General features: G+C 41.2%; 3 protein-coding genes across 8 annotated transcripts; all 3 read right to left on the reverse strand.

Annotated features, from left to right (window-relative positions):
- Positions 1–6,072, reverse strand: zgc:92594 (uncharacterized protein LOC436996 homolog). 5 transcript variants are annotated; one of them, XM_068728208.1, is made up of 8 exons: positions 5,968–6,072; positions 4,276–4,965; positions 3,973–4,081; positions 3,334–3,429; positions 2,807–3,040; positions 2,685–2,707; positions 1,719–1,867; positions 1–1,439 (listed from the first exon to the last, which is right to left on the reverse strand). In XM_068728208.1, exons 2-8 carry the CDS (start codon positions 4,923–4,925, stop codon positions 1,123–1,125), a joined length of 1,578 nt encoding a protein of 525 aa, XP_068584309.1. In that variant the 5' UTR covers positions 4,926–4,965; positions 5,968–6,072; the 3' UTR covers positions 1–1,122. The 5 variants fall into 5 exon arrangements, with proteins under 5 accessions (XP_068584309.1, XP_068584305.1, XP_068584308.1 ...); XM_068728204.1 differs by having other exon boundaries at positions 5,664–6,072; XM_068728207.1 differs by having other exon boundaries at positions 4,276–4,995; positions 5,664–6,072.
- A 648-nt stretch (positions 6,073–6,720) lies between these two features.
- Positions 6,721–10,977, reverse strand: LOC137885927 (sterile alpha motif domain-containing protein 9-like). Of its 2 annotated transcripts, none has more exons than XM_068728281.1 (2): positions 10,943–10,977; positions 6,721–9,510 (listed from the first exon to the last, which is right to left on the reverse strand). In XM_068728281.1, the coding sequence occupies exon 2, from the start codon at positions 9,417–9,419 to the stop codon at positions 7,365–7,367; it is 2,055 nt and encodes a 684-aa protein (XP_068584382.1). In that variant the 5' UTR covers positions 9,420–9,510; positions 10,943–10,977; the 3' UTR covers positions 6,721–7,364. The 2 variants fall into 2 exon arrangements, with proteins under 2 accessions (XP_068584382.1, XP_068584383.1); XM_068728282.1 differs by having other exon boundaries at positions 6,721–9,477; positions 10,943–10,951.
- A 1,022-nt stretch (positions 10,978–11,999) lies between these two features.
- On the reverse strand, positions 12,000–15,298 carry LOC137885950 (macrophage mannose receptor 1-like). The gene is made up of 8 exons (XM_068728308.1): positions 15,210–15,298; positions 15,051–15,089; positions 14,941–14,976; positions 14,235–14,576; positions 13,452–13,790; positions 12,896–12,987; positions 12,636–12,750; positions 12,000–12,451 (listed from the first exon to the last, which is right to left on the reverse strand). The coding sequence occupies exons 2-8, from the start codon at positions 15,082–15,084 to the stop codon at positions 12,444–12,446; spliced, it is 966 nt and encodes a 321-aa protein (XP_068584409.1). The 5' UTR covers positions 15,085–15,089; positions 15,210–15,298; the 3' UTR covers positions 12,000–12,443.
- Positions 15,299–17,466: the final 2,168 nt, after the last annotated feature.

Genomic DNA, 17,466 nt, shown 5'->3' on the forward strand with positions numbered 1-17,466 from the left:
TTTGCACATTTCAACAGGCTTTATTATTATTATTATAATTATTATGGATTCATCCTTTCAGTTTGGCCCCTCACAAAATCACTCGTATCAAAACAAATTAAATAATTAACTTTTAAACATTCAAATATTTCAGGTCTTACATAGCATTTTTGTAGTAAAGTGCAAAATTCCTCATCACCTGAAACTGATATTTTGATAATAATGTATGAGCTGTGCATAGGAATTATTTAAACAATGCATTAACTGCTTTTAAAGCACAACTATGAAAAGCAAAGTCATCATATAGCCTACGTAGACTGCTGTTAAAACATTGCGTTTCTTTTTTCTAATGTCATGCTAAGCAAACTAAACTTTTAAAAGTATCCATGCACACACACACACACACACACACACACACACACACACACACACACACACACACACACACACACACACACACACACACACACACACACACACACACACACACACACACACAGTCACTCACTCTTTGGCTTGCAATGTTTTAACTGTAACATGAATGAGACAATCACAAGCATCCACACACGCAGGACTCCTTCAGGTCTAACACGTCGGCCTGTTTACGGGCGCCGGTGAAAAGGCTTTCTATGGTGATGGAAAACTGGGAAATCTCCAGGAATTCAAAAGGTTTTCCTCCGTATGCTTGGAAAGTTACTTCAGAAGCTCTCTCTGCCTAGCACCCATTGGATATAAAAAAAAGATGCAGGTTGAACGTGGTAGAAAATCGGGCATCAAAGACATGCAGAGGTTTTTGCCAAATTCAGTTTGAGGCGTTTCGAGTCCTCCAGCCACATTCTGTCACTATACATTCACATCCGTGTATTGAGGAATACAGCGAACGTCTTCTACTAGAAAGCACCGTAGTGGAGTTCAGCGGTGGGGTTTAGATCCAGCTGTATCGAAGCCGTCATCCAGTGTGTCGTCTCACAATGTTGTCGAAAGGGGTTTGAGGCAAAACGCGGTAGCTGCTCGAGTCCTGAACTGTACACGGGACATTCGAAATCGATGAGTGCAACGCCGAAACAGATGTTACGACCTCAACATCTGTCCAAAGTGCTTTAACAGCTGTAAAAACAGACGTTTAGAAATCCTGTCCCGGGTTTAAATTCCTTGCTCTTCCTCGTCCTCCTCTTCTCCATCCTCAAAGTCTTCCTCCTCCTCCTCGTCCTCCTCCGGGCTGTAAAGGTCGTCAGCCAGCTCACTCCGGTCACGTCCTTCCTCGTCGTCGTCGTCGTCCTCCTCCTCCTCCTCCTCCTCATCTTCCTCCTCCTCCCCCTCGCTCCTCATTTCCTCCATGCTGCTGTCGTCGTCATCGTCGTCGTCGTCGTCCTCCTCTTCCACCTCCACAGCCTCTTCTTCGTTCTCCCCCTGCTCCTCCTCCTCCTGGAGATCTGAAAGATGACCTGATGATAACGGACCTGACAGAATCAAAAAAATCTGATTGGACATTTCAGAGAGGTGTTGTTGGCGTTTCTACTATTTTGTCCGCCACAAATTTGTGTGGGATCCGCATTTCACGAGGGTGGACTAAATAACAGAAACACCCCACTTTTGTAATGCAATACAGTTAAACAAGCACCACAAACCGCAGCCTCCAAAAAAAAAAAAATCAACACCTCTCTATGAAATAGCGTTAAACAAAAACATGGAGCCGAAAAGCGTCGCGGTCAAAGTGACGTTAAAAGAAAAGTCCTTACAGACGGAATTGATGGCAGCCACAATGTGACACGGCAGTTCCTCGTCGAGGAACTTCCTCATCTCTTCCTCCATCATCACACCGAGAACCTCCGTCTCCGTGTCCACGTATTCTGGGTAGAACATGTCTTTTCTTAGCTGCCTACGGCACCTAAAAACACATTCAACAAACACAACGATGAATGGAGGAAATCATCTGTGGCTTACATTACATTACAGTCATTTAGCAGACGCTTTTATCCAAAGCGACTTACAATAAGTGCATCAACATTGGTAATCAAAAGAACTACTAGTCACCAGAAGTCATAAGTACATTTCCTTTTCCAAACAAGCATCTAAGAGCATGAAGCAGAGCATAACTCAGAGCCAAAGTACAGAAACAAGAGAAACAGTTAGTGCTATAAGTAATACGAATACAATAAGTGCTACAAGCTAGTATGAAAACAATAAGCGCTAAGTGGAAGGCTCAGGGTAGCACTTCCTGAAGAGGTGGGTCTTCAGCCTGATGAAAGATGGGCAGCGACTCCGCTGTCCTGACGTCAGTGGGGAGTTCATTCCACCACTGTGGGGCCAGGACAGAAAACAGCCGTGACCGGGTCGATCGGCCGCAGGGACCTCTGAGCAACGGGGCGACCGATCGCCCCGAGGCAGCAGAGCGAAGTGGTCGGGCGGGGGTGTAGGGCTTGACCGTGGCCTGGAGATAGGAAGGAGCTGTTCCTTTCACTGCCCTGTATTCTAGCACCAGAGTCTTAAACTGGATGAGCTCTTACAGGGAGCCAGTGTAGAGAACGGAGAAAGGAAGTTGTGTGGGAGAACTTGGGGCGATTGAACACCAGGCGAGCTGCAGCTTTCTGGACAAAGCTCCAGAGGTCTGATGGCCGACGCCGGGGCTCCGGTGAGTAGAGATTAATCGCCGATGAAATGAATTGCTAGTTGTGGAGCCGATTGAACATAAAAGCAGTACTTACTGTCTTCCTGTTGTCTTGTATGCCTGAAAAAAAAGGGACAAAAACAACAAATAGTAGTTGATACATTGGTGTAATTGTACGCGCAGTGGGCAAAGGTTGACTGGGAATAAATGTGTCCTCGCCTCAATGAAGCGGAACGGGTCGCTCTCCTGCATGAGGCTTTCGATGCCGCAGCGGACCTCCTGCAGACGGGCCTGGTCCTGGCAGATCTTGGAGATGTTCTTCTGAATCGCCGGCCCGTTTACCTCGCAGTGACTGTGGGCGCACGCCCGCAATCTGCCGACAAAGCGGAGCACTTTGGCCTTCATCTCCTCCCCCAGCCGGGTCAAGCACTGCTCCGAGTCGTCCATGAACTTCTGGATGAGGAGGAGGAGGAGGAGGAGGGAAAAGAGGAAGAACACAGGATGTTACAGTCATGCTGTTTACATCGCCGTTTTACAGCGTCTGCATGTTTTCACTGCCCTGATAGATTAAAGCTGAATAGAGGTCTTAAGTGTTTGCTTATCTCCTACAGACACACAACTGCTTCAGAGCCTCTTAATGTTGCTGTCCATGGTGCTGAAAACCCGTCTCATGTGCTGTTGAGTTTGAGGCGGTATTATAAAATGGCCAAATATTCCACCGTCTTAGGATCCGTCGGCCCTCTCACCTTATCCCGCCTCTCCTTCTCCTTCTGCTCCTGGAGCTTCTTCTCGGCCATGCCGTACTTGGTTTCCACCCGGTGCAGCTGCTTATCCAGCGAGCCCTGGAGAACACCGTCACAACGAGATTTGAAATATTCCACACACAAAAAAAAACAACACAAAAATCTGTGAAGTGCAGGGGGCTGAACGTGTGATTGGTTGCCGTTGTTCCAATGACAAAGATCGACTGACAAAAAGGATGACGGTCGATTCCGTCTTGAAGCAACTTTGACAACACGTTGAATTCAACGGGTTTCTGGCCAAAGACCTGGAAGCCTCTCAACTTCACACTGTGTTCAGGAGAATGGAAGCACAGGAAGTGGATTTAACTGTCCTATAGAGAGAGCACTGAGTCATGTGACTCCTTCATTCATCTCCACACACACACACACACACACACACACACACACACACACACACACACACACACACACACTACAACAACTCATTCATGAGGATTCCAGACTCATCGCAGTACAAAACACAGAGTTCCTACACATGTATTTCTGAATACAACGCTCCGAAACACAGGGATTTTGTGTTATAACGGGGTTTTTTTACATAATGATGCATCCTTCAGACCGTGAAGACAATAACAAGCGTACCTTTAGATCTTTCATGGTGTTTTTCAGGGTCTTGATCGTGTGTCCCGAGTGTCCTCCCTCTATGGTGCACGCGTTGCACACGCACATCTTGTCGTCCATGCAGTAATACCTGGAGTTCAGATGGACCGTGACAAGGACGGGTCTTGAAGCGCAGCCTTGTATATCGTTTCGTTCATCCAGTTTGTGGTGAAACTATGTGGACGACTGATCGCAGTAGATCGAGACTTCCATTGACGAGAAACTGAATTTCAGACCCACCTTTTCAAAAAGATATGAACACATTTGAGTGCGAGCGCCTCCTACCTGAATATCTCATCGTGATCCGGGCACTTCCTCTTCCACAGGTCGTTCATCGGGTCCGTCAGCGGATGCTCGCGGAACGCCGGCAGCTCCAGATGTGGCTTCACGTGCTCCCGGCACATCGACACCTCACACTTCAGACACGTCTTGACGGCAAACATCGAAGCAGCAGCAGCAGCAGCTTCCTGTTTGTCACTGTCTTCCTGAGGAACAGTAGCAGCAGCAGAAGAAGAAGAAGAAGAAGAAGAGGCCTCCCCTACGGCACTGATGCCCGAGGCCTCGGCGGCGACCGAGGGGCAGTAGTCACACGGCACAGCGGACAGACTTCTGGCTTGCTGCGCCGACAGAGAAGACGGCAGCAACTCTCTGGATTTTAAAGCCGCAGTGGTGGCTCTGCGGCGGTGGCGGTAGTCGTCCGCAATGTTGGCTAGTTTGAAGTTCTTCTGAAAGTTGGTGCCACACCGGTGGCTGTCGCGGCACTCCGGGCAGCGGAAGCGACCTCGATCCGCTTGCCGCTTCAGGCGGTCCAGGCAGGCCTTGCAGAAGTTGTGGCCGCAAGGGAGCAAGTGGGGGTCGCGGTACAAGTCCAGGCACACCGGGCAGGTGAGCTCCTCCTGGAGGACGCTGGACTGTTCCGACAGGGCCGAGGCCATGTCGGCATTCACACTATGGGGTCCGAGAGGCGGGCGTGAGCTGGTGGTAGATTAAAAGATGGAGATGATGCTAAAAGTTCAATAAAAAAACAAAAAAAAAAACAAGGCTAGATCAAAATAAAAAAAAAATCTAAATATTCATCACTTTAGGAGAGTTTAAGTGGCATTAATTCACCATTCTGGACTTTTCACGGAACAATCAAAGTATTTATCTGGAAAATAAACAGCAAATTAGTAAATCATAGAAGAAGGAAAAAAAGCTACCTGCAGCTTTAAATGTGATTATGCCTCTGTAACCATGTATTGCCTTATAGAGAGCATATGAAACTGATTTACCCAGCATTACTACTTCCTGCATGTTCTTTTACAAAATGATAAAAATGAAAGTAGAAATGCAACTTCTGGCCTGGGCAACCTCCAAGAAAAACAAGGTCAGTTTCACCCCGCTGGCTCAGTTAAGCTTGCTGTAAACAAGTGTGTTTAAAAAAGGTCATGGCCTCAAGATAAGCTGCCAACCTGCTCTGCGTTGATAAAATGACACCCGGAGTGGTAATATCCCAGTTAGTTAGTCAGCAGTGGTTTCCAGTGCTCCGCCTATCAGCCTTATAGACACGACGCCGGTAACAACAACGCATAATGTCCTGATGACTATTGCTACATTTAACGTTCGGTCAACGGGTCAAACAAATGACGTCAGCTAACTTACCACCCTGTCAGGAGACTCGCAGGGCTACTTACCTGGACAAACGTATGTCCTCGTGCAAGGCGGAAACAACTGATGTTGCCCGAGCTGTACAAGCTTATCCCTGTTGTGTCACAAACGAGGAGGCTAAACGTATCAAATGTCGGAAACGCGGTTCACCTGTCGTGCTATAACGTTAACATGTTTAACCGTTGCGACCCATTAGCGCTGCTCTTCTTTTTTTCGCCCCCCCGACCCGAGGAAACATTCCAGTCACCGGAGCATTTTAGTCTCTCATCTAGAGTTTTCGGCGGCAGTTGACACAAAAGGACGAGTCGACATACACACACACACACACACCTGTGCGACAGACAAACGGACTAACGGCTAATTAGCTGGAACCCGGGTGGGCAGGTTGATGCGGGGAAAATGCTGCCTTCAGGGCCCCTCGGAAATTCCGAATTTATACACTATATTCAATGTAAATAGTTGACCACTGTAGGCGCTGTTTCTTCTTCTTCTTCTTCTTCTTCTTCTTCTTCTTCTTCTTCTTCTTCTTCTTCTTTTGAGGTTTATTGGCGGTTGGTAAACAATGAATTGGTGCATTATCGCCACCAACTGGTATGGAGTGTGGATCAGGACGTTTGGTACTTATAGTATAAATAAAATAATAAATAAAATAAAAAAATAAATAAAATAAAATGGCTCATATTTTCTTAATAATATTCTAAAATAAATATCTTATATAGTCTAAGATATTGAAATAATACTTGATAACATTCACTTTTTGAGTTCTTTTGCAGAATATCCACTACATCAAGTGGGCAACAGGTGTATTTACAGGAAGAGAACTGCATTCCTGTGACTGATATATTATTTTAAATTACTTGTTTTTCCCGATGCATCAATGTCTTAAGCAGCATTTTACCATTGTACTGTGCTAATGCGGTGCTATATACAGTTGGCTTGTTAAGTTCAGTACTTCCCAACTTAAAAGTAACAATACTACCATGTGAAAATACTCTGTTGCAAGATAAAATCCTGCATTCAAACAATATTGTTGTGCACAAATTCAAATAAAAGAATAAAGCGGCTTTGAAAGGTTGTTTTCTTTTGATCATTTAATGAGTTTTAGATGGGATGCAATAGTATATAATAGCAAATAATCACATTGCAAGTTTAATTCTTTTGCCAAAACAACTGCACACATTATTTCCAATGACATTCATAATACATTTGAAGAAAACAGGAATACAACCAACAACTCATTAAAACTGCACAAGGACAATGTAATCCAATCAATACATCTTATACAAGTATCTTATATTTGGATTTATATGCATGTATGCTGTATTGGAAAAGTACATCTAAATTATTATAAAATTAAATTCTGCAAAATATAATGCAAAATAGTTAAATTAACTTAACTTGTTGGACATAAGACAACCACTACTATCTACTAAAATCTAAAAAGTGACCATACATTTGATTTGACACTTTTCTAACACAGGTGACCCTGAGTATTTACTCTTTACTTTACCGACAGCATCAAAGCAATATAATGTAAAAATAACTACATAGTTTGGGTGTTTGGGGGAAATCTTGCAGTTGTTTTTAATTTCATTTTTTGGAATAATTTCTAGCAACACTAGCAGTGTAGCTCTAGGGATGACAATGTTGGTCTGTCGGTCAGTCCACCACTACACAGAAATATCTCAGCAACTATTGAAAGGGATGCCAGGAAAATTGTTCTTTTGTCAGTCGCTGTCCATGTGAGGCTGTCCCACTTTGAAGACGACAGGACCCTGAATGGTGAAGCCCAGATAGAAGAGCATCAGGCTCAGCGCTGACTCAGGTTCAACCCCTACTCTAACCTTTATTTTCTTCCCTCCAGCACAAACAAGCACTTCCTCTTCCTCATGCTCCTGTGGCATCGTGGGAGTGTTGCATTGCTCGACCCGGACCGGGAGAAGCATGTCTTCAACTTTTGGGATTCGCCACACATCACCCTTGATCCATTTTTCATTGATCCGCCTCCATTTCTCCTTAACACTTTTATCCTGTTCACCAGCTAGCTCAGCATCCACCTCATTTTCCACGATTGCATCCAGCCTTGATTTGTGGATCCATCTGCTCAGTCCGGAGCCCTTCCCCAGAAAAAACAAGGGCACAAGGTAGCGGCCCCGAAGGTACTTGGCATTGGAATTCCCGAACACTTTCTCCATGAATGTGACATACCGCTGCAGGTCAGGCTCAAACATGAGGTCAGGAGATAGTTGTTCAGGCTCTCTGCTTGGTTCTTGGTCCTCATCGCTGTCCTCAACCTCCCAGGTTTCGTCTTCTGACCCCTCATCCTCTGTGGCCGGTTGTTTCACTTCTTCATCATCCTCATCTCGCACCACTTGATGCTCTTCCTCAGGCCAAAACAACAGCAGAGCCATGAGGTAAAACTCAGGGCTTCTACTTCCCACGTCTGTGTCCAAGAATCTGCGTATTATTGCTTGGAGTTCACTCACTGGGGTGAGCTTTGGAGAGTTGTGCATCTTGTTGCTCAAGAGGATGTTGGAGAGGATGTAACTCTCAGCTGCTTTGACATTGTCAGGATTGGCCTCATAGGTGGTTTTCAAATCTTCTTGGATTTCCTCTAAATCCAACACTGTTTGCTCGGCCACCTCAAATCCAGCACGTCTTCCCTTTGACGTGAAAAGGCCCCGATTCAGACCATCCAGAAGGCCTGGAAAGCTTCTGGATTCAGCTGCCGCTTTTGTTGTGTACATCTCGTAACAAAGTGCAATGTCCTTCCAGAAGTAATGCGGCTCTGGGGATGTCATGTCGTTGGAGTAGGTTAGGTACCGTTCAAAAAAGTCAAACTTAGCTGTAACTTCCATTTCTAAGTTTTGGATGAAACGTAAATGAGGAGAGCTTACTTTCTCAAAGGCTATCTTTGCCACTTGAATGAAGCCAAAAAGGCCACTGTTGTTGAAGGAATTTGAAATGCTTACAGTACCAACCATGTCATTAATTTCTGGGCCCTCTTCATTGTCAGCTTTCTTCTCCACATCTTTAAAGGCTCTGAAAGCCTTTTTTGCCATGTGTAAGATATCCTCCTGTTGACTGGCTTCCCTCATCAAACGATTCTTGTAAATCTGCCCAAGAGTGTCAGCCGCATGCGAGTTGTTTGGAGCTATTTCAATGGCTCTCTTTGCCCATTCTTCAGCGTCGTCATAGTGATCGATGCCTCCTCTGATGTAATAGAGACGGGAAAGGGTTTGGGGGTAAATGTGGTTTTGTCTCAATTTATTTGATGCAGTTTTCAAGACAGACACAACGTTGGAGAACTTCTCTTTTTCCTGTATATCTTCAATCAACCTTGAGAACTTCTCTTGACCCTTTTTTCCTAATTCTCTCTTTGTCAGCAAATCTTTGACGAACTGGAGTATATGTGGTTGGGGCTGATCTCCACAAAGTGAGAACATCAATTTCTTCACTGTAGCACTCCTGGAAATCCCTAAGTCAGCTAGTACCTGCACAGAAATCTGTGCAACATGTGGATGAATCATACATTTCTGACTGGATTCGTTGATAAAGATGTTAAAAGGCATCATTCTTTCTTCAAAGGGGGGGCCTCCATGGATTGGATCAGGTGGTCCAAGGATCTGTTGACACTCGGACATCAGGAGGTAGGACTCAGGAACGTACGCATTCAGCAGCGCCAAAAAAGAGAACAGTTGCGTGCTGGTGGACTCTGGATTTTGTTGCATATACCTTGACAGTATGATATGCATATCATCCTTGAACACTGCCAACTCCATTGTGGTTAGCTTGGATTTTAGGAGGAAGATGAAAATGTTTTTTTTTTCTTTGGTTCTGCTTCAAAAAGGTAGTCCAGCAGAATTCAAGTACCTGAAGAGGTGATGAAAAAGAGCCAATGTTATTCATTTAGTTGTACCACTGTCTAATACTTTCTACGGCACTTTTCTAAAGAGTTTCTAGCCTCCCTGGTAGCGTGGCTCTATGAATTGCAAATGACGGTCAATCGGTTGGTCTGCCACTTTGGTCAAGACTGAAATATCAGCAATTATTGGATGGATTGCCATGAATGTAATCCCATGACTTATACCAAGAGGTTGACATTTTTGTTTCTTCTATCTTAATGACTATTAAGATATAAAAAAAATTACTATATTGATGATGCCCTAGCTTTTCTTCAGCGCCATCATCAAGAGAAAATGCTACTTTATCTAATATCTACACAAAACTATTACCATTCCCATCAAGATCAGCTGTACTTTGTTTAAGTTACTTTGTGGTAAATATTAGCATGCAAACACACTCACATAAGATGATGGTCAACATTGCAGCTCCTAAACATGTGCATGTTCACTTTGAGAGCATTTTAGCATTTAGCTCAAAGCACCACTGTGCCTCACAGAGCCACTAGCATGACTGTAGACTCTTCGTCTTGTTTTGATTGTAACTATTGTCCTTATTAATGGTTAACAAAAGATTGATCAATGCTTTAAAGATCTTACAGTATGTGAGTGAATAACGACTTTTGCATTGGCTGGTTGCAGAAACCTCTTGGGCAATGGCTTTGTCTTTTTAGCTCTTTCACTTTCCTGTTCTCTCTACATTTTTTGATCCAATGCACATTTGACATCTTATGTTCTGGGAAACAAAAGTAAAACTACTTTACTAACAGCTTATTCACAGATACAACCGCAGACTTGAAGAACCAGCTATCCACGTCTAATTATTGACTAATTGTTGCAGATGACTCACAACTGTTTGTTGCACTTCTGTGATCTACTTTTTATAGCTCATATAAAAAGCATTACTAAATGATTTAACAAGCATTGCGTTAATGTGCGAGAGTAGCATCTTAGAAACCCTTTTATAACTGCTGACTCGTTAAAAAGTGGGACAGTTCAAGTAAAAATGTCATGTTCACTGACCGGCACCAACACTGATGATGTTGCCTATTTCCTGGTCGAATCAGTTTTTGTCATTTTGCTGATTCCTGATGACACGACGCATATCACAAAACAGGTTACTTACAGAAAACTATAATAACACTCAAAACATTACATCCCCAATCAGAATTTAAAACAAATGTTTAAAAAGTTGAACATTTGAATGGGTTGTGAAAACACATAAAATTATTGAAAAAAAAGGAAAGGCCTGAAAAAGTGATTTTCTCTGTTTCAGCAGCAGTGCGGTCATTAAGATGATGAATAATTAATAACACGATAGACTAATCTCAAATCACGTTTGCACTGATGGTATTCAAAATATAAAAGGAACAAAGCAATGGAAAAATAAAAACAAATGTTACCTGTTTGAGTTCCAGCAGGTGTGGGTGTGACTAAAGGGCCTGAGGCTTGTATTTATGAACAGCTCTAAGTCCCGCCTTCTGCATACTGTACATTCTTGAACTTTGAATCTGAGGTGAGTCTCATTGTGTTGAGCGTCAATCCTCTTTTGGTGGTCAAGACAACAAATAACGATACCAACAATACCGTCACGGACAACGTCACTTAACTCTCAAGTTGCGTTTACACAGAAATGAAAGTGTAATATATAGTATGTTGTGCTTTCCTGTAAATATCTTTCCACCTCATAAGCCTGCATTCCTTCATGTCTTTAACCTTTTCGATCAAAACGAAACAGCTTCACTGTTCAGCATGTCACAACGAAACAATTTTAATGAATTGTGTTGCAACAAACTACAACCATCAGACAACTAAACATTAAAGCTGCTCTCAACATTTCCATATCAACGTTAGATTAAATCACTATGTGACTATTTTTTTATCAGTATTGTTTCCAAGTGCAGCAGGCAAAGATTTTTAAAAAAAAAAGCTCTACTGTACGCTAGCTGCACAAATCCGAACAACAAACAGACTTTCAGGATTCATGGCAAAAAACGTGAAAAGTATGTAGTTTATGTTTCTTTTCTAGTATTCTATCCAGCAGCAACAAAGCAGTGACAATTACTGTTGTTTTGTAAAAAGCAGCTCCTCCGTCTCACCTCTCTAGTCCTGCAGTTTTTTTGAATGGGAAGGTTTGAGGAGTCATACTGTATGCAAACCCAGGCGTGTGACGTTGTATTTAATGTGTAGCATTCACACAATTTCTGGAAGGATTGAGATATTTGTCAGGTTAAAGCCTCATATGTGCAGTCTAGTAAACTTCAGACATCAAGAAAGTCATGTAAGAATAGTCTTTTGTGTTTTTTTCTACTTTTAACTCAAAATTTCTCAGGTTTTAGGGTAAAAAGCATAATCAGCCATTCATTAATATCACATGAAATCATACATTTCAGATTGGTTTTGTCTTTTTCTTTAATAACATTTATGATCAAAACATAGGGAATCACATTAAGTCAAAATTCATATTGAACATAAAGGCCATCAGAGTCTTCAATATTATCACTGTATTAAAAACGCCACTAACTTCACATTTAAAAGATTCTTATAATCCACAAAATCATAGAAAGTGTGCACCATGACAAGTTCACTCACATGTATTACGCATAAATGCAAATGTTAACAAAACACAGATGTAAATGATGTGTATTTAAAATGTCATTTAAACAAAATGAAAACACAGATTTAATCTCTTGTTCTAAAATACCACTTCAACACAAACAACGAGGTCATTTTAATATTTCATTTTTTAGTTTCAAGAGGATACATTCGTCTATTCCTACACAGTTCAAAAACACACAGAAGCTAGATACAGTTAAGATGATCACTCAATTCTTCAACAAGTCAACTCACTTTAACCCCAACAGTTGTGTTGAATTAGTAGGGGCACCTATGCTAATGCTACAGTTAGCATTCTGTAATGAGAAGGAGAAAAAAAGGTTTTTAGAGAATTTCAAACTTCAAACTTAAGAGAGCTGATAGATATGTATCTAATTAACAGCAAGACTAAATAAGTCTGTATGTTCCAAATTATGTCAGTGGGTCAAATTCTATATTTGAAAGCAGTCTTTTAAGATGAGGAATCGACTCTGTACTCACTGGTCTTCTTCTCAACCGCCAACTGCTCATGGCAGTGGAAGATGAGTCCACTGTTGTCACTTCGCCAGCTGAGTTTGAAATCAGTTACCGACTGTTGTCTCAGGCCAGCGTCCAACTAAGGGGACACACACACAGTGCTAGAAGAATCAAAACCCCTTTATCGCCGTTACACTCCACAAAGTCCATCTGTGTCACATCAATGTATCTGTAAACCTATTAAATATGAATAAATCATCAAACCTTTTTGTTACTTTATTTACCTGTTTCAGGAGATCATCACTGACTGTGGAGTCAGTGAGGTCGACATCAGAGCGCACTATCATCCTTATCACCATCTTCTTTACTTTCAGACCTGCAGCATCCCCAAAAAAAAAAATTACACTGTCATGTGATCATTGGCTACATCCAGGCACTTATTTATGAACGTCATTGGAACCTTTTGCTGCCTTAAATGCAGACACTACCTAAGTACTTTCACCTCATCTGCAATTAATCAATTATTAAAAGAAACTCAAAGAAACTAAATGATTTCAACATGCAATAACAGTTTTTTTGGCCACTTGGGGACAGCAGAAACATGTTTTAACACACAACATAGACACATTATCTTGTAAAGGAGTTGTAGTGAATGTTCGCAAACAGTTGCATATTTATACATGTAGCTGCTGGAACATTAGCATTAAGTCGTAGTTGTGTTTCGGGCCTCCACATGAATGTAAGACCAATATTCACCTTTCGTTTTGCTCTGTTTTGGTCTCCACCAACCCTTGAAAAGAAATATCTGTCTCTTTAGCTGCTAAACACTAAATAACTCACCGCCCTGACAGACAAACGTGGCCTTCTCGTCACATGGAGCTTCAACCCAGCGTCCCTGCTGTGACACTGCAACAGAAGCACAGTCACCCCGAGAATGCGAGCCGCTCAGCCAAAACCTGAAGGAGGTTTCCCTTCCATCCGACCACATCCAGGCGTCTTTGAACAGGCCGATCCACAATTGTTTTTTCAATGCTTTGGCCACTTTGGCAATCTCTGAATTTTCCGACTCGGTGCTGATATAGGCCATGTCGATGTGCTTCTCTCTGCACAGCTCTCGGCTGTTCACCCAGTTTTTGAATTTTGAGTAAAACAAATACCTCTGCGTGCCATCCTGCCGGACTAGAAGAACATACAAAGAGACAAAAATGTATTTCAGGTCTTTCCTCTTCAAAGCAAGCAGGCGTCAAGCAAGAGATAAGGAGATGAAACATTACTGATGGATCATTTAATATCAGAAAATATTAATAATTTTAGTTGTTATCTACTTTTAAAGACCTGTGATCTTGTGGTTTGAATGTTGTTAAATGTGGATTTTATTATCTCCGCAAAGGAGGTGTTTTCAGTCCGGTTTCTTGGTTTGTTTGTCTGTTTGTCAGCAGGATTATGGAAAACCTATTGGCCTGATTTTCATAAAACTTTGTAGAAGGGTGTAGCATGAGCCAAGGAAGAACCCATCAGCTTTTGGAGCAAATCTGAATCACGGGGCAGATACGCAAACTATTTTTGGCGGAAGTCTCAGCGTAGAGAGTGCCCTTCTTGTTTACGATGTTTTCATTTACTCACGTTCATAACACGCCAAACCGTTATCTTCTCCACAAAGTACGTCGTTCCACACGCCTTCCTCACTTATCTCTACACAGCGTTCAACGTCTCCGCCGTTCGGTTCATCGACATTCCACTTGGTGTAGCGCGTTGGGCCCCTGCCATCGGACCAAATCCATCTGTCAGTCTTTCCTCTCTGAAGCCCGATCCAGCTGTTTGTCACCTGACTGCCCAGCGTGTTGACCAGCTCGTTCTTGTCATTCATGTTGTCCACGGCGGCCAGGTCGGTGTACTTTACTCTGCAGAAGCTCTGAGCCTCACGCCAAGTCAGGGAGCCATTGATGAGGTGGTACTGCTGAGGTACTTTGGGCAGAAATTTAGACATTTCAAAAAATGCAAGCAGAGCAGAAACATGAGCATGCACAAACATTCAAACTGAGTCAAAAAAAGAGAGGCATAATCAGAATCAAAGGCTCTGTGACAGACTCAACAGAACTGTACACTGTGAGCTTTTTACTTTTAAAGTTACAAGCAATACAGCAGGCTCCAGTTAACACTTTGAAGAAGAATTGAGCAGCCCAATAGCTTCTTAAGGATTTTCACAAGGTCTTAACATTTGTGCGTGCTTTGGAAAGTGTATTTTGCCAGTTGTCACACATTATCAATAATAAAACCAACACAGTGACCAAGATGCAAAAATGTATGTTTGTCCTGAACAGGTACTTACTCAGTTGATTCGTCCTCTGGAACAAAAGGAGAATCCCTGTGAAAGAAGCAGGTTATTTTCATCCTTTAATAACCGTCAAAAGTCAGTCACTAGTTATTCATTTTTCTTACCTATGAAAGGGACAGCATTTTGTAGCCACACCATTTAATCTGAGCAGGAAGAACAAAAAGGATACTTACAATACATTACATTAAGTATATAACATTGAGAAAGGAAGCAAAAAGACGTCTAAATTACAAAAAAAAAGTATATTTTAAACAGAGGCTTACCTCTCTATTCCTTCCACAACCAGCTCAGATTGTATGTTGGTTTCATGGACATTTTTTGTCACCTTTCCAGGTCTCTTTCATGCAAAACTCGACCAGTAGAGAGGTGGTAACATAGACAACGTAGATTTGGTTACCAGGGGTCCTTTGGCATCCGGTGGTTAAACAAGCTGGCGCCTTTGTGTTTGTGCTGTTTGTCAGCAGTGTTGCTTTGCAAGTCTTAAAAAGCTTGTTCCTAAATTCTAAAACCATATATATACATACGTATATATACGTATATATGTATATATACGTATATACGTATACGTACAGTATATACGTATATATACGTATATACGTATACGTACAGTATATACGTATATATATATATATATATAGATATATATATACGTATATATACGTATATATATACACGTATATATACGTATATAAATATATATATATATATACGTACATACGTATATACTGTACGTATATATATATATATATATATACACACACACGTATATATATACGTATATACATACACATATATGTTCTCCTCTACATGAAAATGAAAGAGATCATATTATCCAACTCTTAGAAAGAAAGTGAGTACACTTATTTAACAAAATGTATGTGAAGTATTCCTTTTATTTGCATGTAATGCTGTGTTTATAATATCGGACATGAGAGTGCAAAACACATTGACACTCTTTAGTTTTACAAAGCATGGACATTTTTTCAGAAAGATTCATTGTTTCACTTAATTTATTTGAATGCAAAAATGTAAGCTTCACCCTTTTAATTCTGTCATAATCAAACTTAAATTCAAACTTTGCATCCAGTTACATTGAGTACATTTATAAGAGGCTAAAAATACCATGTTTGTTCACAATCTTTTTCTTCTTATTCTACTTTCCCTGTATATTCCCTCGAGTACACACTATAATCCACATTGTTCAACAACAGGCCAGTGAGTAGCATGTTTCACCAACACCCTATGGACCTGTTGGAGAAAAGATAGCACACTCTGTAGTCTGACACACTCCACAGGTAAACATGTAGAAGAGCACATTTTGAGCTTTAATCAGCCCATGTTGTTGATATATTGAGGATGAAAGACTAACAGGTGGTTTCATGTTTATCGATTGATAGCAAGGTTTCAGAACGAAGCTTTACTCGTATGAGTATAATGGAAATGATTCCAATCTGTATGCTGTATTTTTACATGGACTACACAGTGAGCATTTGTTTTGTACTTCTGCACTGCCCTGATGATAGACGTGTTGATTTTGATATATTTTACTGCAATGCCAAAACTTGTACAAGTTGTATCCCACAAACAGGCTAATGTACAGACTTTACTCTGACATTTTCACAAGCCAGTTCATAGACAAACAAAAGATTAAAAGGAAATAAACAAAAGATTGTACAAAAAAGGACCCTTTTGCAGTGACAAACCACAAAATATAAAGTTTTTAAATGGAAAAACACAAAGAAAATAAGCACATTTTAAGGTCTAACTGAAATTGAAATTAATGTTTGAAAAATATATATATATATTTATCTCCTTTTGTTTTACGTGTACTTATTTAGTCTAAATTGTATTTGCCAAAAAGAAAAACTCAAAATTTTAAATGTTGTTAGCAATTACTTACACTTTGTCACAAAATGACTTTATCCTCTTATAAAATGATGCATGATGGCTGCTGTATCATTATAGTTCTTCCACAAAAAGTAAATTTCAGTTTGACCTCAAACTATAACAAATGTCCCTTGGAGTGGGGTATAAACACACATACTGTATATATAGATAGGTATATCTAGTAGTTTATTTGTCCTCAAAGAGGGGATTCTTTTCCACAGAGCATTGCACAAACAAGTAAGATGTATACACAGTTACACAAAGGGACAAAGACATTAATTAACAATCTACACACCACAGACTGGATTCCTAAAAAAAGTGAATTAAATAAAAAGAATGTAACACTGAAATCTTACTGTGTTGTCTCTTCCTTGTGTGTAACTCGTCCTGACGTCCTCCAGCAAATCTTGAAATCACTGATGCCCTTTTTTTTCATTTCTCTCCCCAGCTAGGAAGCACACCCAAAAATATTTACATCTATTAAAACTGTGATAATTAACAACTTGGCCATCATTAGCTATAGCTCTTTTAAACTACTAATTACTGAGGAAATAGATTTTTATGATTGCACATGAAACAATGTCTCAGTAGAATTTCTCACCCGGCTCGAGATTTGTTGTTGGATGACTGGGT

Source organism: Cebidichthys violaceus, unplaced genomic scaffold (assembly GCF_023349555.1).
Source record: "Cebidichthys violaceus isolate CVI_PGR_0920_01 unplaced genomic scaffold, fCebVio1.0.p SCAF_41, whole genome shotgun sequence".
Taxonomy (NCBI): Eukaryota; Metazoa; Chordata; class Actinopteri; order Perciformes; family Stichaeidae; genus Cebidichthys; species Cebidichthys violaceus.